Source organism: Mobula hypostoma, chromosome 6 (assembly GCF_963921235.1).
Source record: "Mobula hypostoma chromosome 6, sMobHyp1.1, whole genome shotgun sequence".
Lineage (NCBI taxonomy): Eukaryota > Metazoa > Chordata > Chondrichthyes > Myliobatiformes > Myliobatidae > Mobula > Mobula hypostoma.
Genome location: NC_086102.1, coordinates 169,934,408 through 169,956,787, shown reverse-complemented (window position 1 = coordinate 169,956,787; position 22,380 = coordinate 169,934,408). Strand labels below are relative to the sequence as shown.

Here is a 22,380-nt window from a genome sequence, read left to right as displayed (position 1 = left end):
GGGAAATTTTGTTATCATGACAGATGTCGCCAGGCTCTCTATCTCTCTATCTCCTTTTTGTACTCTGACTTATTGTTATTAGAGATACAGCCCACTACCATGGTGTCATCTGCAAACTTGTGGATAGGGAACTGGAAATTTGCGGATAGCAGATCTATTCAGGATCTAAGGACATCATCAGGAACACCAATCGGGCCAGATGCTTTCCACAAGCTCACTCCCTGGAAGACTGTTCAACAGTGACTCTATTTCAAGTGCTTTGGAGATTGTCAGAGAGTTTGGTGGCATTCCAGTCCCTTTCTGTTCAAAGCTTACATAGAATGTGTTAAGATCATCAGGAAGGGATGTTCTGTTGGTGATGCTGTCCGATCCTATTTGCATTACAGCTTGTAACTTGTCACAACCTGTGGCTGGTTTGGGACTCAGGTTTGGACCGGAATTCTCTCGTATCTCTGGTAGTTTTACAAAAGTTGTACCTTGATTTCTTGTATAGGTCAGGGGTCATCTGATTTGAATACCACAGTCCTAGACTTCAGTAGGGAATTGTCTGAAATTAAGAGACAGTTAATGTTCCTTTGATTGTCAAGAACAGCTAAAATAACTTGCTGAAGTAATTTCTTCACTATGTCAAATACTTGAGTTTTTATCATTCACATTGTCTAAGTATATGAGAGTAAAGTCTTGAGAGATTTTCTGTGTTTTAGTCCAAATATATTTACCCGAAATGATGTTGTACAACTGAACATCAAGACAATAAGTGCACCATGAAAGCAAATAATTGCAGTACTTACCATTGCCACAGGATGGTACTGTAAGAGTGCATTTTCAACAGAATGGTATACATATTAAGATTATGGTAAACATTTCAGAGATGAGAATTTTATTTATTCCCCGTTCCTATCAGTTCTGCTTTTGCTGAGTGGTGTGAGTGTGATTCCTGGGACCTGATCTCCTTGCCAGCCTGTAACATAAGAGAAAAGTGCAGGTATAGGCCATACTGCCTCTCATGTCTGTCCAGTTTTTCTTTAAGGTAATGGTAGATCAGATTTGGCCTCAGCTTCACTTTCTGGCCTGATTCCCGTGTAGCCTCTCTGTTAATGCAGCGTTGCCAGGGCTGTGAATCTCTTTTGCTTCTTGAGTGGCTACTGGGTAACTGGTCTGCACTGCAAATCACTACTGGCTACTTGGCTGACCTCATTCAGTCAAGCATACCTGCTAGAACTTGCAGTGCCTAAACCCTACTTTGACGTGTTTACTTGGTTCACTGATTTTGTGGTAATGTGCACTCTGAGAGTGCCTGCTGTTTCACAGCACGCCAGAGGTAAAGCAGTTTAATAGACTCATGAAGTCACACAGCATGGAAACAGGTTCTTCAACCCAACTGGTGCATGCTGACCATGATGTCCCACCCAAGCAAGTCCCATTTCCTAGCATGTGACCCATAACCTTCTAAATTTTCCAATCTATCTTGTCTAACTGTCATTTAAGAGTTGTTATTGAACTTGCCTCAACTTCTGGCAGTCGATTCCACATAGATACCACCCTTTTTGTAAAACAATTTGCCCCTCAAGTTCCCCTTAAATCTTCTCCTCTCATCTTAAACCTATGCCCTCTGGTTCTAGAAACACTAACTCTGGGGGAAAAGACTAAATGTATTCACCCTATATATGCCCCCCATGATTTTATATTTGATTACTTCTCAGTTTCCAGTGTTCTAAGGAATAAAGTCCAAGCCTGTCCAGCCTCTCCCTATAACCCTCAAATCCTGGCAGCATCTGTGTAAATATTTCCAGTTTAATAACATTTTTCCTGCAGCAGCGCAATTAAAACTAAACAGAATTTTTCAAGGGCATCTTTACCAGTGTCATGTATAAGTACACCATGATCTCTCAACTTTTATACTCAATGCCCTGACTTAGGAAGGCCAGATTGACAAAAGCCTTCTTCATTACCATGTCTACCTGTGATTCAACTTTCAGTAACCATGTACTTGTACTCCAAGGTCCATCTATTCTACAATACTCCCAGGGCACTGCCATTTACTGTGAAAATCCTATCCGGATGTGACTTGCCAAAATGTAACACCTCACATTTTTTTTGTATTAAACTCCATTTGCCATTTTTTGGCCCACTTATTCAGCCGATTGAGATCCCCCTGAAATTTTTGATAACCTTCTTCATTGTCCACTATACCACCTATTTTAGTGACATCTGCAAACTTGCTAACGATACACTCCAACAATAGACACAGCACTGACTCTAGGAACAACTTGCTATCATCAAGCCATTGGGTATCAAATTAGCCAGTTTTCCCTGGATTTCATGTGATCTAACCTTCCAAAGCAGCTTACATGTGGAACCCTACCAAAGGCTTTACTGAAGCCCATATAAGCCACATCTACCACTCTGCTCTCATCAACTTTCTTGGTTGCCTCATCAAAAAACTCAATTAAGTTTATGAGGCTTGGACTCCCATGCACAAAGCCATGTTGACTGTCTGTAATCAACCCCTATCTTTCCAGGTGTACATTTATCTTATCCCTCAGAATCCCCTCCAGTAACTTACCTGCACAGATGTTAGACTTAGTGGCTTATAGTTTCCAGGGTTTTCTTTGCTGCTGTTTGGAAATAAAGGCTACTTTACAGTTAATTGCACCTCACCTGGGCTAACAATGATGCAAATATCCCAGTAGATATCCTGCAATTTCTTCCATCGTTTCCTACACCTAGTCAAGTCCTGGAGATTTGACTTTCTTTCAAAACATCCAGGTTTGCCTCGACTGTCATACAGACTATACCCGAGATCTCACTGTTTACTTTTCCTGGTTTTAAGGTCTTCATGTATTTCTCCTCATTATAGAGTCATAGAAAAATACAGCACAGAAGCAGGCCCTTTGGCCTATCTACTTCATGCCTTACTATTTAAATTGCCTACTTCTATCGACCTGCACCAGGACTATGGTGCTCCATACCCCTACGATTCATGTACCTATCCAAACTGCTCTTAAATAGTGAAATGGATCTCACATACACCACTTGCACTGGCAATTCATTCCATTAAAAACAGAGATGAAACATTCATTAAGAACCTTGCCCATCTCCTGTGGCTGTACACAAAAGTGAACTCTTTGGTTGTTGAGGGGCCCTATTCCCTTCCTAGTTAGTCTTTCTCCCTGAATAAAATACGTTCAGATTTTCTTTAATCTTGTCTATCAAAGTTCCCATGCTCCCTTTTAACCCTCCTGATTTCCTTCTTGAATACATTTCTGCATCCCTTGTACTCCTTCAGGGATTCACATGACCCCAGCTGTCTATACTTGACCCATGTGTCCTTTGTTTTCCTGGCCAGGGTCTTAATATCCCATCGCTCCTGCTAGCTACTCTCTCGATGATATTCTGATACTACATCTTCATTTTTCTGTTTTTCACAACTTTATGTTTCTGCTCTTTCTACTTTTCCTGTAGAGTCATAGAGTCATACCTCTATCAAATCACCTCTCAATCTAACCTATTCAACCTCTGTCCTAACCTATTCAATCTTTCCATATATCTCAGGCCCTATGGACCCACCAACGTCCTTGTAAATTTTCTTTGTGTTCCTTCAGTTGTATAAAGTGTAGAAATAGGCCATTCAGCCCATCTAGTCTGTGCCAAACCATCGAAACTGCCTACCCCCATCATCCTGCACTGGGAACATAGCCCTCCACAACCTTACCACCCATGCACCTAGCCAAACTTTTTTTAAATGTTGAAATCGAGCTCGCATGCACCACTTGCATTGGCAGCTTGTTCCACACTCTCACAGTGCTCTGAGTGAAGTTTCATCTTATGTTCCTCTTAAACTGTTCATTTTCACCCTTAGCCCACAACCCCAGTGGAAAAAGCCTGTTTGCATTTATGCTATCAATGCCCCTATGATTTTACATACCTCTATCAAATCACCTCTCAATCTAACCTTTCCATACATCTCAGTCCTAATCTATTCAATCTAACCTTTCCATATATCTCAGGCCCTACAGAACCACCAACATCCTTGTAAGTTTTCTCTCTACTCCTTCAATCATATTTGCATCTTTCCTGTAGGTAGATGACCAAAACTGCACACAATACTTCAAATTAGGCCTCACCAATGTCTTATACAACTTCAACATAACATCCCATCTCTTGTATTCAAAACTTTGATTTCTGAAGGCCAATGTGCAAAACGTATTCTTTATGACCCTATATACCTGTAACACCACTTTCAAAGAATTATGGATCTGTAATTTTATATTTGGTTTATTCAATTTCCCCAGAAAAAAACATTAATGTTAACATTTTGTTCAGTGATGATATAAACAATGGTGCGAGACAAGGTATAAATTCTCCACAATCTGATCGAATTTTGGAATATGCTTGAGATACTAAATAGCTTATTATTTTATTCTATGGTTATTTTTATAAATGAGACCGTGGCCTGCAAATAACAGGCTCCTGGATCGGCTGTGACTGGCTTCGAAGCTATGGACTCAAAAGTAAATGCATACTTGGATAATAAATGTTCTTTGAACTTTAAATGCTTCTCCAATTACTTTTCAGTGTAAGGAAAATAGTATTGAAAGATGTTAGCAACACTTTGAACAGCCTGTGTTCTGCATGCTGCCTAACATGGTGGTTTGTTCTCTGAGGCCTTCATTTTAGAAGGCCTTCACTTCTGCCTCTGGTGAATCTATATTTTCAATCGGTCAAGTAGAATAGATTCCACCTTAGTTGCTAAGAACACAAGCAAATACTGTTCTTTATTACTTTGGATGGCAATTTAAAATGGTATTAAGCTGCTTTGAAATATTATTATGTTTTATTTTTCTGGTATCTTTGGCTGATAATCAGGATGTCAGTCAGTTCTAAAGCAATGAATGGTTAATAGATTATAATCCCAAAATAAAAGTTTGCAAAATGCAAAAGTGTCACAAGGTAAATACAAAATGCTCCATAACTAATCATCTAGTTCAAAGGGGCTCAAGAAGATGTATCTTTTCTGAATTGAAAGAACCAAAAGGTCTTCGTCCATATTGATACAATGATTTCTCTCTACCCAGCAAACCAAGGAGAAGGTGAAACTCATCATTCAGCTTGCTGATAGTTTTGTGGAGAAGGGACATGCTCATGCCTGTGAAATTAAGAAATGGGTCACAGCTGTGGATAAGCGCTATCGAGATTTCTCATTAAGAATGGGGAAATACAGATCCTTTCTGGAAAAGGGCCTTGGAATTACTTCAGAGGTATGCAAGATCACTTGACCACAATCATTGCATGAATAATGGTGTGAGTACTTTGTTTGAGTGTCTGGCTCCACGCTTCAAAACATCCAGTGAATGGTAAAGCTCCCAGGTATGTTATTTGTCAAAAAAAACACTCCATTACCACCACCATGCTGTGAGTTTTTAAAATTGTCAATGTGTCTACATGAGATATCTGTCTGCCCCTCTGAAAAAGTCACAGGGGAGATATTAGAAAGATAACTCAAGGCCATGAATTTGACACAGATACTCATATCAGCCCCTCTGTTCTTTGCCATAAAATAGCACATTGAAAAGGGCATTCATTGCCCCTCAGTTTCACATAGCCTACAGTTACAAAGTTTCCAGATTGAAACTGTACTATTTTATTGTTAATAAGGGAAATTATGTCTAATAATTTGTTGTAGACGGGTCATATTCTGCATGGAGGTCAGTGACCAGTGGTGTGCCTCAGGGATCTGTTCTGGGACCCTTACTCTTCGTGATTTTTATAAATGACCTGGATGAGGAAGTGGAGGGATGGATTAGTAAGTTTACTGATGACAGAAAGGTTTGGGCTGTTGTGGATAGTGTGGGCTGAAGGACCTGTATTGTGCTGTAGGTTTTCTATGTTTCTAATGCAGCTCCTGGTTTGGTTTGTTTCTCCCAGGACAATAAAGATCTGGAACTAGATATCATTCCAGCAAGTCTCACTGACCCTGAGGTTAAACTTAGAGATGCCAACCATGAAGCCAATGAAGAGAAAAGAAAATCTGCAAGAAAGAAAGAGTAAGGATGAAGCTGTAGTTGTGCTATTGATTTATCTGTAGCAAAGTAAGATTCAAACACTGGATTTTATTGTTTACACTGGATTTACCTGTGTAAAAGAATGGGTGAATTTGAGAGAAAAAACATGGCCCAAGACAGTACAATATAATACATTATTTTAAAAATGTATAGTTGCTATACATTTTTAACTTTATTTTTTATGGTCCGAGCTCTGTGTGCATTAGTTGAGATGAATAGAGTCGAGAATCTGCAGCAAGATGTGTGCAAGTTTTATTAGATCAGTAAAAGTGAATCAACAGGTCGCACTGTAAAGTTCTGAGACTGAGTTAACTAAACATCACAGAACTGGGATTGATAATTATTTGAACAAAAGGTGAATGAATGGAATTAATATCTAATTGAATGATGAACAGCCACAAGAGATTAATTTGCAGTAGTTTTTCCTGATCATATCCCTTCCCACATCAGGTCTGCCTTCCCATGTGACTCAGCTAGCTGAATTCTTTTTTTTTGTTTTTTTAGGGTCCTAAGCTGTAGAGTCAAGCTCCAGTCCTCAGCTTGTTTCCAAAAGCACTTTGACACAGTACTCGAATAGGTTAAAGAATAGCCCAGAGAGCCACAGCTGCATAAAGAAAAATCTATTTGAAATAAATATATGCCTGTTATCATCACTTTATGACATGAAATGTGTGGCAAAGATTTGGAAGGTATTTGAAGATGCAAAGCAATGGAGGTTATGATTTCACCTCTGTTTTTCTGAATTTTTGCATGGCCTTTTTCAGATTTGAAAACATGCCTAGCAATCTCATCTATATACTAGGGTGCTGGGTTATCATGTAGTCAGTCATAGTCTCAGTTTATATAGACTAATCTGCTTACCACTCTAACATCCTCTTCCTTATGTTTTCATCAGACAAAGGACAATAATCCTAGATCCTTAGATTAGACAAGCTCTCAAGTAACCCAACATTGTGTGCAAACCCGAAATGATATTTTGGGAAACAGCTACTTAGTCCCGGTATTTCTACGTATGTATTGTTTGAAAAATGAGAGCAATTTTGTTTATTTTCTGTGACTTTGTTCAGGTATGTGCAATTGAGTAGATGCAGCTACAATGTGCTAATAATGACTTTACTGTTTATAGAATACCTCACATGTCTCATTCCAATTTTATTGTACCAGCATTTAAACTCTTACAGCAACTTACTGAAAGAATCTGCAAAGCTCCTTCCTTATGTTTGTTTTTTGAAGACTCTCACAGTCAGCAGTTAACTATTACTTAACCCTTTTGCTGAGGTAACATACTCCTTATTGATAGCTGTGCCTTTGGTTCCTTATGAATTATTGTGTTCACTTTCTCTACTAAGTATGATGGACTGACTGAACTATTCCTGATTAGTCCAGGCCATTACAAATGCAGATAGATCTTGTCCCTCAGAAGTTCATCCAGTAATATTCCCACCACTGCTGTTCGACTCACCTTATAGTAGTTTCCTGATTTGTCTTTGCAGCTTTTCTTGGAAAACGACACAGCACTGGCCACCTTAAGTTCCCTAGTGCCAACAGAGATACCAAAATTCTGCCAGGGCCCCAGAATTTTCTTACCTTGCTTCCCACAACATCCAAGGATATATTTGGTTAGGGTTTTGGGATTTATCTACCTTTATGTGCCTCAACGCTGCCAGCATCCCTTCTTTCATAATGTTGATACATTTCAAGACATCACTGTTCTATCTCCTGAATTCCCTCATTTCCATGACCTTCTCCATGGCAACTTCAGATGAGAAGTATTCATTTAAGACGTAGCCCGTCTCCTGTGGCATCACACATAGATGACTAGACTAATCCATAATAGGATTTATTCTCTCCCAAGTTATTACTGCAATAGTTTTCATTTTTATTTTCAAAAACTGTGGTACTTCGGATAGCAGTATCATTGTTGGAGGTGTTGCAGCCATTATTGGAGTGTGTGGAATTTTCCATTTGATTGCTTTAATAACTCATTAGTCATTGTTCTAAACTGTGAACACTTCAGGAGATTTTAGCCTCTTAACGAAAATATGCACACGGTTATTTAGTTTCCACTCAACTGTAGTTAAAAGCATTTTTACTGACCCTTTTTCCTCACACTGAAATGTTTGTGATGCCAAAAGCAAAATACCGCAGATGCTGCAAGTCTGATTTTAAAAAAACTGAAAAATTTAATGGATAGGCATTAATCTGGAGAAAGAGAATGAAGTTTAAAGTTTTAGTTCAATGATCTGAAATGTTAACTGTATTCCACTTACGAAAAACATTGCCTAAGCTACTGTGTATTTCCGGTAAATAATTTTGTTTTTGGTTTTGTTTAGGGTTCATGGAAGTTCTTCAACTCTTCCCATTCTATCTGTTCATTCCAACAGTCATAGATCAATTCTATACTTTTGAAGATGATTTCATTTTGAGTTCAAACCACATTTACTTCATAGATTGCATTATTGATAAGCGTGATATATTATACATTTCAAACATGGTTGGGAAAAAAAGGAGATGCTAAAAATCTAAAATAAAAACCGAGAATGCTGGAAACACTCGGTTAGTCAGGCAGCATCTGCAGGGAGGGAATCAGAGTTAATGTTTCAGGTTGAAAGCTACATCACTACTGGAACAGAGAGAAAACAACGTTGATTTTAATCACCCTAGTGATGGCATTATCATTCAGTTTTGAAGACTTAGGGTTGGCAAGGTGATATCAGCATTAACAATGTTCAGAATCTTAACTTATGATGGTATTGAGGTGTGTTGTGTGGTTTCAAGTTCCATCTTTGAGATAGAATAGTACACTGAAGCACTGCATACATGTTTACAAATGGGTATATAAAATTTTAAGTTACTTATTTTGAACAAGATCAATATGTTCTACTGATGCCATTTGTAATATTCATCACCCGGTCAGAATCACCAACAGCAACTGAATGAATTGTTTATCACATTACTGGTAAAGAAGCCTGGTGAGTACAGATTGGCTGCTGTAGTTACCAGTGCTGACCACCATGAAACAGCCTTGAAAATATGTAGAGAATATTTAACCGCAAGTGTTAATTACTCAGTGTTAAGCTGCAAAGAGTTAACCTTTAGAATTGCTGTTTTGCACCAGCAATTTTCTATTATCACCACACATGGGCAGTAGTTCATCGTAAAGATAGTCAGCCAGAACAAAGTAACTTTGCAGATATTTGTTCTTTGTGGTGACAAAGAAGTTCAGAAGCAAATTGGACTTGGTTACTTTGTTCTGTGGAGAAGGAATGGATGGGAATTGGAAGTTACTTTGAATTTGATCTGGGCCCAAGTTGCAATAAAAATTACACTATTATTGAAAAGTGGTTCAAACCAAGTTATTTTTATATCGCTAAATAGAAAACCTCCCATGAATCAATTGTTTTTAAAAATTATTGCTTTAAAACAGCCTTGATATAAAATTTTGGTGTAGGTTGATAAATTAATGTGCAGTTAATATGTGGAATAATTTTTCTATTTTCCAAAACATTAACAAAATTTGTAATTTTTAGATTAAAATAAAGATTTGTTTCAATATCAAATTGTGCTTCAAACAAAATTTTCTTCCCATTTCCATTTCAGATTTATAATGGCTGAGCTCTTGCAGACTGAAAAAGCATATGTTCGAGATTTACACGAGTGTCTTGAGGTATGCCGTTCTCATTGTTCTTAAAGGCCATAGATATATATTTGATCTAATGGCTGACTATCTTACACAAGTTGATTTGAATTATCTAACTAAATAACATGCGCATATTCTGAGATGCAGATATGTCTTATAAACTTTTATTTTCACTTAACAGAAATGGAAAATTGACAATATAGGTCAAATTGGATTTTGGAAGGGTATAATGTAGTAAAGAGACTCTTTAGGTTTAATTTCAGATGAAGTAGAAATCTATGATGATGCTAAGATGCTACAATACATCCTAGGATGTGTTGAGACTCAGACTCAGTAATGTAACATGAGGTCATCGGGTGTTTTAGATCTTTCAACATCAGACACTCTCGCTCGGGAGATCCAGCCAGGGTTGATCAGGGCCTGGTATGTGTCCCAGCAGCATTGGTCCACAGGTCACACCTCTTGATCCATAGCCATCTGGAGGTTTGCTCAGCAAACTCTGTGATGGTCCTGATGCTCTTTTCTTTGCAGCCCCTGTAATGGCAAGGAGAGAGTAGGATCTGTACAGCGAGCTGGCAAAAAAAACCTCTACACCCCAGTTCACATCATGCCCTCCACCCCTGTCTCTGGCACTGGTCTACCAGCTCCTGGTTTTTGGCTTTCTTACATTCAAACACCTCCCACTCCAATCTTCCAGCCTTCCCAAGGAACTGTCAGTTTTACTATGACTACCTGCTTTGAAGTTTTAAACGTAATTTTAAAATGAGACATGGGAAAAAATAAATACTTAGATGAGGGGTGCCTTGATTTTTGGATCTCCTAACCAATTTGAAAATGCTGCAACGTGCAGGATTTTCTCATTTAGGTAATAATGACCAGAATATATTTTAAATAATGATTGCAAAGAACATAAGAATGATAAAAACTAAATTACTAGATTGGACAAAGACTGAATTTCTGTTTGCAAATTGCAGTGGTAAAATGGGTAACAGTATTTGGAATATCAAATAGATAATTTAAAACCATTTTCCACAGAGCACTGGAAAAATATAAAGTCTGTAGATTCTGGAAATCCAGAGCAACACACACAAAATCCTGGAGGAACTCAGAAGGTCGGGCATATCTATGGAAAAGACTAAACAGTCAGTATTTTGGGCCAAGACACTTCTTCAGGACAGGAAAAATATATTGCACTACAATCAAAAAGACAGCTAAACACTCATTGAAGAATAAAAATGCAAGGGGCTATGGAAGGCAAAGAAAGGGCATATGATATGGTTTAGATTCAAAGGAACTGTCCAATATAGAGAAATACGAATACAAGGACGTAAAAAACGCAGAAGTAAACCAGTCACCAGTTCCTGGCCTTCACGTGTGACTTATCCACTAAGCCCAGTGGAACCATTCCTCCTGACAGGAGAGTGGGCAAAAATGGATTATTGGAGCCTTAAAACTGGTCGATGGGTCTCATCAGCTGTGGTTAGCAACTCATCAAGGAGAATGAAAATTCTGATCTCAAATTTCTGCTGCCTTGTGGCTATACGCACTCATTGGGAAGGCTTCGGGAGTAAACCCCGAGGGAAAAGTCCAGAGCTGGAGTCCCTAAGACTCCGGGGAACTCAGTGCTGACTGGTAACTCCTGCGATGCTGCTGGTACCAAACTGTATCGATCTCTGCCGTTCCTTTGGGTTCATCGGTTGCGTGGAGAGGGGGATCTTGCTACATGGGCAACAGCTTACTCTCCATATGGTACTGCCCTGGCTTGCGTATCTAGGCAGCTAGGATGCCACATCCATGGTCAACCCTGACCAACAGAGGCCTAAGGAAACACCCACCCTTCAAGCTTGCTCTGCTATTCAATATGACAATGGCTGATCTGCCTAGGCCTCAGCTCTTCTTGTGCGCCAGTTCCCAAAGCCATTATTTCCTGATCTTTCAAAAATGTATCCTCTTTAACTACTCCTAATGAACTAGACTCCACAACTCTGAGAGAAGGAATTACAGAGATTCACTACTCTCTTAAAGAGGTTCTTACACTCTAATGTTTTAAATGACTGCCCCCAAATCTTGCACTTATTATCCTAATAATGAAAGCATCTCAATGTCTATCCTGTACGGGATCTTTAATATTTAAGTAAGATCACCCCTAATTATTCTGAACTCCTGAGAATATAGTCCTAATTTCTTCAGCACTTGTGATCGGATAATCTTCTCATCCCAGGATCTAGCCTAGGAAATCTTTTTTGAACTGACCCAATTCCATTAATTTGTTTCGTAAATAAGAGGACCTAAACTCTGGAGCAACACACACAAAATGATGGAAGAATCCAGCAGATCAGGCAACATATGTTGAAATGAATAAACAGTCGATGTTTCGGGCAAAGGCCCTTCTTCAGGACTGAAAAGGAAAGGGAAAGAGACCAGATTAAAAAGTTGGGGGGAGGGGAAGGAGGATAAGTGAAGCCAGGTGGGTTAGAAAGATAAAGGGCTGGAGAGGAAGGAATCTAATAGGAGAGAAGAGTGGACCACAGGAGAAAGGGAAGGATGAGGGGATCCAGGGGGAGGTGATAGGTAGGTGAGAAGAGGTAAGAAAGCCAGAATAGGGAACAGAAGAAGAAGGGAGGGGGAGGGACTTTTTTTACTGGAAGAGGAAATTAATATTCATACCATCAGGTTGGTTGCTACCCAGACAGAATTTCAGATGTTGCTCCTCCACCCTGAGGGTGGCCTCATCTTGGCACAAGAGGAGGCCATGGACCCACATGTTGGAACGAGAAGGGGAATCAGAATTAAAATGTTTGGCTACTGGGAAGTTCTGTTTTTGCCGGATGGAGCGGAGGTGTTCGTTGAGGTGGTCCCCTGATTTACGACAGGTCTCAACAATATAGAGGGCGCCACACCGGCAGCACCAGACCAATAGACGACCCCGGCAGATTCGCAGGTGAAGTGTTGTCTCACCTGGAAGGAAACTCTGGATGTGGCTTTGCCAGCATCCTGCACAATTGTAACAATGGGTCTCTATTTCTCAACACCAACCCCTTTCAATGAAAGTTAATGAGTCATTTGCCTTCCTGATCTCTTGCAGCACCTGCCTGCTAACCTTTGTGCACAAGAACACCAAAATAGCTCTGTACTTTGCTCGCCTGCAATCTTTCTCCATTTACTAACTTCACATTCCACTTACGGAAGTGCATAACCTCACAGTTTCCATACTAAACTAATTTCACCAAGTTTTGCCCACCCTCTCAACCTATGTACTGTATATCCAGTTCAAAAGATCTAATAACCCCATCACAACCCTTCCCACATACTGTCATGCCATCGGAAAACACAGATGCATTCTATCCTTCCACATCACTAATATATTTTGTATATAATCAAGGGAGAATTATGGATACAATGGACCAGTGCTATTCACACAATTTTCAGATCTGCGGGTGATTGTTGGGTGGAGGGGATAGGAGGTGTAGTTAAATCTGTGAGGGATTGAGACAGATTAAATGAGGACATTAATTAATTTATAGAATAGTGAAATAATTAGCAGTTAAGAATAAACACAGGTAGTGAGAGGCAGCAGCTTTACACAAGAATAGAGAAATCACAGAATGCTTGGAAGATGCATGTACAAAAAGGAAGGAGCAACATACTGATTTTGGGTCACAAGTGCATCAATTACTATAATTCATATTACAGGTTAGCAAGTCTGTAAAGAAAGCAAGAAAAACAAGTAATGAGGTTTCTTTCTAATGAGATAAATTGAAAAGCAGGCTAGTAATGCTAAACATGACTGAAACCTTGGTTCGAGCACATTTTGAAGACCAATTATAGCTCTGGTTATGAAAATGACTATCAGGGCACTACAGATAAAAGAAGACTGAAAGATAACCAAATAAAAGTATTTAAAATGATGTAATGTATACGGAGAGGATGCAGCTAATGGACCCATACATGTTTCTCTTAAACCAATTCTGTAATTTATCTATACATTTTCTTCTTTGACCTCTAATAACTTACATATTTTCAAAGATGCTCTAATGTAGTTATTAAGATTCAAAGGATATACTGAATCAAAATCTTCAAACTATTAACCTGTTGCAAGTGATAATAATAGAAGCATAAATCTAAAAAGCAGACTTATTGTTTCCAGCATGACTGCCTAGAAATACTAATGTGTAAACAGAATAAAGTTTTCCACTCTCAGAATCATTCTAGCTTATTTGCAGCAGTTTGACCTTCTTTGCATTGGCAGAGACAAAATCACTTAAATCATACAATGCTTGGTTATGGATTTTAAAACCAGCTATTCTTTGGCTTTTTGTTGTTAATATTTATTGTACCTTTAATATACCTTCCCTACATAACTAATGCTTGCAACGGCTTCTTTGTGAAATGATTCCAGAAAGTAGGAGCAAACTTGAGAAAGCAGTTTGGGGTCCCGCACAGGTTCCTTTCTCAGTTTCCTTCAGTCCAGTATTTAAAAGTGAGAACAATAACGCAAAGAAATAATTTGTTGAATCACCCTTTCAATGATTTGTTGCTAATCCATCTTACGTTGCTCTCCTGCTCACACACCTCCTGAGAAGGAAAGTAGATAAACTTGACTAATGTTTCAGTGTGTGTAGCTGTGGAAGCTATGGAATTTAGTAAGGAAGGCTAATACCAAGATTCAAAGTGCATTTATTATCAAAGCAGACAACCCCAAATTTTTCTTACCTCTGTGCAAGCTTTCTCATTCATTTCAGCAAATTTTGTGAAATATTGTGTAGAATTTGCACAAAGATTTGAAATCAGACTTAGAATGGTGTATCATAAATGTACAATGGTATTTCTATAATATTCTGATTTAAAAAAATCGACCTGAGTAAAGAGCTACTTGGCTTTGGATATTGTTTTTGCAAAAGTGTTTAAATGGGATAACAACATGTGCAAGAAACTGATTGATTTAAGTGGGAACATAAGCTGAAAATGTTTTAAAAACCAGCATTATCAAAAGGCACTGCACGGACACTCATATGCAAACGTGCATACTGAGCACTGTAATCTGAAATAAATTCACAATATCAAGTGTGCAAATATTTATCTGTATTCTTTCTTATTACATTTCAGAGCTATTTCTGGGAAATGACCAGTGGAGTGGAAGAAATCCCACCGGGTATTATTAATAAGGAACATATTATATTTGGAAATATTCAGGAGATCTATGACTTCCATAACAAGTAAGTGTTGAATAACTACTCAGACTTGACCAACAGCTCACAGAAAACTCTCCCCGCTTCTCTGCATTGGACGCTGTGAAGCTTAGAGTGTTGCCCCTTTTTGCTTTCATACCTGATAGGCTTTGTTAAACCAGTAACCTGCTGATCAATGGAAAGACAGGTTCACTGTACACTAGAGTGAAATTAGGACAAAATCAGCGATCGTTTGGACAGTGAATTAAGCAGAGAAAGGTTGAATGGATTTCTTTATGTCAAATTGTGACTAACTTGACTGAGTTTTGTGATGAGTAACAGTCAAGTTCATGACGAAAAAGAAAATTATGTTGTAAATATATATAAAATATTATAATTGTATAATATATATTTACTTCGTGCAAGCTTTTGGTAAGATTGCATAACAGGCCTACCATCAAGATTGAAGGACTTGGAGTATAAAGATCTATTATGGCAGGACAAAAAAATTGCTAAGTAACAGGAAACAGTAGTGGTTAAAAGTGTTTTACAGACTGGGGTGAAGTTATCAGTGGATGCTCCAGGACTCAATGCTAGGACCACTGCTTTTCCATATACATTAATGATTTTGTCCTATTTGCAGGGTATAGCTTCCAAATTTGATATAGTGAATCCTAAGGAGGATAATAATAAATGTCTGAGCAGATGGGGTTTGTCAGCCATGTTTGACGGCTCATCAAGGAGAAGGAAAACTCTGATCTCAAACCTCCGCTAATTTGCAGTTAAACTTGCTCCTGGGGAAAGCTTCGGGAGTAAATCCCGAGGAAAAGTCAGGAGCTGGAATCCCTAAGGCAGTCTTACGTTGAGTCCAACACTGACTGGCAACTCCTGAGACACCGCTGGTGCCAAACTGTATCAGTCTCTGCCGTTCCTTTAGATTCGTCAGCTGTACGGAGAGGGGGAGTCCATTACATGGGCAACAGCTTGCCCTGGCTTGCTTATCACATAGCCAGCTAGGACACAACATCCATAGTCGACCTCGAACAACGGAGGGCCTAAGGCTGGTAGAAATAGTGGATTGTTGGCATGGGAAATTTAAAGTGAGAAATGTGAAGTGTTACATTTTGCAAAGAAATGTGTACAATTCATTGAAAGTAGGATGGCAGATTGGAAAGGTTGTAACAGAAGTATTAATAGGATGTAAATAAAGACACAAAAGACTGAGATGCTGAAATCTTGACCAAAGAAAAACAAACTGCAGGAGGAGTTCAGTGGGTTCAGTAGCAGCTGTGGTGTGGGTGGAGGGGGTGTAGGGCTGGTGGGGGCAAAGGATTGCAGATATTTGGGATCTTAAAGCAGACACTTGACATGAAACGTTGACAATTCCTTTCCCTCCACAGATGGGTTCCTCCAGCTGTTTTTCTAAGGATATCTATGGATATCCTTCATTATATGTCCAAGTTGCTGGCCCTCAAGCACGGAACAGAGGCTTAGACTGTGGCTGTACTTTGTCCACGTCGCTGGCCTTCAAGCATAGCGGAGGCCTAACCTCTCATTCCTGCACATCCCTGTCGCTAATCCCTAACCTGACCCCTAACTCCCTTCTCTGTTCCCAAAACCATGCTTACAAACTTAAAAAACAACTAAGTCTGAAACATAATCTCAACAGAGACCGCAGGCAGCTGGGCACCATCTTAAATACCCAATTTATTATCAGTCTTAAAGTCACAATTCATGTTCAGAGTTAACAGTGGAGACAAGTTCTGTTACAGGGTTCACAAAAAGCAGGATAAATGTCTGAAAGGAAAGAACTACAGGGCTGTGGTGAGAGAGCAGAGTTGTGACTAGTTAGATTGCTCTTCCATTCACTGATGTGAACTCTTATGGTCCGACTCTTAGTGTTCCATTCCATAACTATTATGAGCTTCTATGTTCAAAGCTCCAAGTACATTTATTATCAAAGTATGTATACATTATACAGCCTTGAGGTTCATCTCCTTGCGAGCAGCCATTAGGGTTGCCAACTGTCCCGTATTAGTCGGGACATCCCATATATTGGGCTAAGTTGGTTTGTCCCATATGGAACCACCCTTGTCCTGTATTTCCCCCACTAAGGTAGAGCGTTCCTATGAAACCTCTCATGCCGAAATGGCGTAAAGCGAAGAAGCAATTACCATTAATTTATATGGGAAAAATTTTTGAGCGTTCCCAGACCCAAAAAACGACCTACCAAATCATACCAAATAACACATAAAACCTAAAATAACAGTAACATATAGTAAAAGCAAGAATGATATGATAAATACCCAGCCTATATAAAGTAGAAATAATGTATGTACAGTCAGGAAGATTAAGCTAAAACCAATTTGTAGAAAAAAATCGGCACGTACACGCATGCGCACGTCATGTATGCACACGTCACGCATGCACACACAGGTGCCCGCGCAAGGCTTCATGGTCATGGTAGTCTTTCTCGGGGTAAACACAAGTGTCCCGTACTTGACTGCTCATTTTGACCCTTATCTGGGAGTGAGAAAGTTGGCAACTCTAGCAAGCCACAAAACAAAGAAACTCAAATGTTCCCATAAAAAAGAAAAGACCATCAATCATCCAATGTGCGGATAGAAAAAAATAATTCTGCAAATAATAAAAGTGAGCAAATAGCATTCAGAATGACAGTCAGTCCACAAACATGAAGCCCAGAGCAGGGCTCAGGCTCAGCCTCAATTCAGCACAGAGCAGAGCCCATTGACATGAAGCCTGGAGCAGAATACATACTTAGCCTTATGGAAATACATCTACTTCCACCTCTATGGTAGAAATAGATATATTCCTGCCTGATTACAGCACAGAAAATGCTGGAAAATTCTGAGTCTGCAACCCTTTGTCAGAATTGGATGTTATAGACCCCAAGCTGTTGCCATTTCCACAGAAGCAGACCAAATTGCTGAGTTTTTCATTCCCAATATCTATGTTTTGTTTTTCAAATGTGTGCCTCCCTAGTAGGTCAGTTAAAAAGGGAGTTTGTTTGGAAGAAATATTCAATGTCAGCTATTTCTGTGACTCATCTAAAAAGTCAAACTTTGAGCTAACCTGTATGGTTTAGTCTGCTGTTACTCTGTGCTCCTTTCTATATTCAAAGTCATTAAAATTCTCCACATATTTTAAATAAACACCCTATCACTCTTCTGAGCTGAACTTTAGCACATATTCCAGAACCAGCAAATACTCCACTGTCACCGAACTGACCTCAAGTCTTAGCAAATTTATGTTGAAAGAAGCTTGGCTATGCAAACCTGAGTTGTGCTCTGTCACAAACAAGTGAAAATCTGCAGATGCTGGAAATCCAAGCAACACACACAAAATGCTGGAGGAACTCAGCAGGCCAGGCAGCATCTATGGAAAAATGTACAGTTGATGTCTCGACCTGAAATGTTGAAAGTACTTTATTCCATAGATGCTGCTTGGCCTGCAGAGTTCCTCCGGCATTTTGTGCTCTGTCACCTGATTTTCACCAGGGTAATGGAACAGTCATTGTAATTAGCCTCATGACTTCGAGTTAGAGAATTAGAATTGGCCAATACTCAGTGCCTTGTCTCATGAAAGTAATACCAGTGAATCACAGCAACAAGAACCCCACTGAAAATGATATGAACCCTGTAGAATTTTCTCTATTTCTGCATAAATATAACCTAAATGTGATCAGATCTTCACATAAGTCGGAAAACTAGATAACCCAATTAAATAAATAACAGAAAAAAATATACTTGTTCATTTATTTATTGAGAAAAATTCTCCAATATTACATGTATTTGTTGGAAAAAGTAAGTAATGCCTTCTACAAAAGCTATTTGGAGTCAGGTGTTCCAATCAATGATATGAGATTGGAGATTTTGGTTGTAGAGGTGCCCTGCCCTATAAAACAGACAGACAAAGGCGGGTTACTGACAGAGCCTGCTGTCCTCAAGAAAGATCTGTTTATGTGCACCATGCCTCGATCAAAACAACTTTCAGAGCACTTTAGAAGAAGTTTAGAGATGCACGAAGCTGGAAACAGCTACAAAAGCATTTCCAAAGTCTTGATGAAGTGTCTCAGCCCAAAACGTCGACTGTACCTCTTCCTAGAGATGCTGCCTGGCCTGCTGTGATCACCAGCAACTTTGATGTGTGTGGCTCCAAAGACCTGAGACTTCATCAGTCCACAATAAGAGAAATTGTCTACAAATGGAAGAAACTCAGTACTGCTGATACTCTCCCCAGGAGTGGGTGCGCTGCAAAGATCATATCAAGAACACAATATGCAATGCTGAAGGAGGTGAAAAAGAACCCAAGGGTGCAGCGAAAGACCAGCAGAAATCTCTAAAACTTGCTAAAGTGTCAGGTCATGTGTCCACTATAACAAAAACACTGAACAAGAGTAGAGTTCGTAGAAGGACTCCACGGAGGAAACCACTGCTCTTCATGAAAAAAACATTGCTGCACATCTCAGGTTTACAGAAGACCACATGGATGTTCTATATTTCTGGAACAATGTTCTGTCGACAGAAGAGAAAAAAAATTAACTTTTAGGCAGAAATGCACACCACTATGTTTGGAGGAAAAAGGGAACTGCACACCAACACAGAAACCTCATCCCAATTGTGAAGCACGTTGGAAGGAGCATCATGGTTTGGGGCTGCTTAGCTGCCTCAGAGCCTGGACATCTTAAGGGAACAATGAAGTCAAAATTGTATCAAGACATTTTACAGGAGAGTGTCAGGTTAGCAGTCCATCACCTGAAGCTTAATAGAATTTTAATAATGCAACAAGACAATGATCCAAAAGACAAGAGTAAATCAACAACGGAATGCTTTAAAAGGAAGAAAATTTGTGTTTTAGAATGGCTGAGTCAAACTCCTGATCTTAATCTTATAGAAATGTTGTGGAAGGACCTGAAGCAAGTAGTTCATGCAAGGAAGCCCACCAACATCCCAGATTTGAAGCAGTTTTGTCAGGACAAATGGCCTAAAATTCCTCCCAGCCAATGTGCAGGACTGATCAACAGTTACCAGAAACATTGTGTTGAAGTAATTACTGTACGAGGGGATCACACCAGTTCCTGAAAGCAAAGGTTCACCTATTTTTTCCAACAATACATGTAGTATTTCTCAATAAAAAATGAACAAATATAACTTTTTTTGTGTTATTTATTTTATAGGGTTCTCTTTATCTGATTTTAGAACTAACACGAAGATCTGGTCACATTTTTAGGTCATATTTATGCAGAAATAGAGAAAATTTTACAAGGTTCACAAACTTTCTAGCCCCACTGTGCCGAATCTTGAAAATTCTTATACTATCTGGAGATTCATTTTCTTGCAAACATTTCCAGGGAAGTAAAGAAATTGTGCATGTAAAAAATGACACTGAGAACATGAGCTGTAAAGAATCTGTAGGACATAGAATCATTCAGAGTTTTGGCGAGTAAAGTTATCCATGCCAGTTCAGTAGGGTAATAACAGTTCCTAAATCTGGTGGTGTGGGATCTAAGGCTTCTATGTCTGAAAGCCACACATAAAAGTCTCTATGACATGGCCAGGGATATAACTCTATGACTTCATTTGGCATAGTTCTAGCACGCAAAGGTCAATTCCAGTGCTTCCAGGGCCAGGTAGATGATGGGAAATAATGATCAAAGTAATATGAAAGGCCACATGACAGTTCAATGGGAATTGCTGTTGGTGGTGGGAAAGGACTTTGAAGTGATAAGTTTATAATATAGTGACAATGGAGCAGATCTGTGTTTTGTTGCTTCGCAATCATGCAAATGAAAACATTTTTAAATTCATCTTTCAGATGACAGGCTCCAGTGGTGTTCTTAAAGATAACTGGTTTAGTTGCTCAGTGCTTAAGAGAAACTGTCATCCAGTGTTGGTTAAATCACAAAGACGCCTAAAACAAGCATTAAACACCCAGTTTATATATGCAATGGATTTAAAACCAAATAAAAGCAGATTTATCCGTGGGATGCCTGTGGAAGAATCTTGGTCAATATGGAAAGCTGAACACGAGAAATGCTGTGTGAGGGCATGTATCATGTTGAGTCCTTTAATGCCAGATTTATTCTGATAAAATAGGCACAAAGTAATCTACTTTAGGGCTGTGTGTTTCCATTTACAAAGAAGCAATTTTTAAACTTATAAGTAGTATTTCTGTTTCCAAGTTTATATAAAAGCTAATCTGCTTGATCCAATTTCTCTTGCAATTCATAATAAGATTTGTGCTGAAAGGTTGTGTCATCACCTTGGAAACTCCCCTTCAGTTCCAATAAACTGGCTTCTTGAAAATGCCAATTAATCAAGGTTTATAGATCTTTTGGTTCCTTGAGGTCATCAGAGCTGGGGAGGTAGTGGGAATAAGCTCATACTGCCTATTAAATGCTCCAATGGCCTACATTTCAAATTGCTTCTAACACCTAAGGACAGCTCTTGGCATTCATTTGTGGCTGAACTACTAAGTCCAGCAGAACCATTTCTATTGACAGGAAAAGGGGCAAAGGCGAGTTACTGGCACCTTAAAACCAATCACTTTGGGCAGCCGAGTTTGGCAGCTCATCTAGAAGAAGGAAAACTCTGATCTCAAACCTCCACTGCCTTATGGCTACACCCATTCATGGGGAAGGTTTAGGAGTAAACTCTAAGGGAAAAATCCTGAGCTGGAGTCACTAAGACCTTGACCGTCAACTCCTACGACACTGCTGGTGCAAACTGTATTGGTCTCTGCCGTTCCTCGGGGTTCATCAGCTGCATGGAGAGGAGGAGACTACTGCATGGGCAACGGCTTACTCTCCATATCCTACTGCCCTGGCTTGCGCATCATGAAGAAAGCTAGGACCCAACATCCATGGTCGACTCAACCAGTGGAGGGCCTGATAAATCTTTTATACAATAGTCCCTCTGACAAGATAAGTTAGTACTCTAAAATTATAAACAAACAGCACAGAAGCAGAACGGCGGAGCAATACAGCAATGTACTATGTATATAATTCATACTGTGTATTTATTTCAGTACCTTTCTGAAAGAACTGGAGAAGTATGAGCAGTTGCCAGAAGACGTAGGCCATTGTTTTGTCACGTGGGTGAGTGATACATTTTTGCCTCATCATCAAAAATACAAGTTCATTCATCTCAGGCAGCTTTTAACATTTGAAGGAATGTAGTGTTAACTCTGATTTCAATTTCACTGATTAGAAGTGGTTCAAAGACTTTCAGCTCATATAATTCACATAGATGATTATTTTTTAAGTCTCAACCATAGGGTTTCTACAAATGTTGTTTCTTAATGTAAAAGCTTTCAGATGCTTCCAGGAGTTTCAGACAGTTGAGGCTATTGTTCATCAATGGTAACAAATTAACAATAAGCATTTGGTTTTCATTTATGAAAGGTATTGGCCAATACCGCTTTTCATAAGTTATGCTGAAATGCTAAAAATATAGAGATTGCTTTCATAGGATGCCCTGCTTCTGTT

General features: G+C 39.2%; 1 protein-coding gene across 4 annotated transcripts in view; it reads left to right on the top strand.

Annotated features, from left to right (window-relative positions):
- kalrna (kalirin RhoGEF kinase a) overlaps window positions 1-22,380 on the top strand; it is a 747,932-nt gene that overhangs the window by 458,228 nt on the left and 267,324 nt on the right. For all 4 annotated transcript variants that reach the window (XM_063052247.1, XM_063052242.1, XM_063052243.1 and 1 more), the window contains exons 22-26: window positions 5,079-5,261; window positions 5,929-6,047; window positions 9,666-9,732; window positions 14,812-14,921; window positions 21,921-21,990. In XM_063052247.1, coding sequence (XP_062908317.1) covers window positions 5,079-5,261; window positions 5,929-6,047; window positions 9,666-9,732; window positions 14,812-14,921; window positions 21,921-21,990 — 549 coding nt within the window. The remainder of the gene's footprint in view (window positions 1-5,078; window positions 5,262-5,928; window positions 6,048-9,665; window positions 9,733-14,811; window positions 14,922-21,920; window positions 21,991-22,380) is intronic.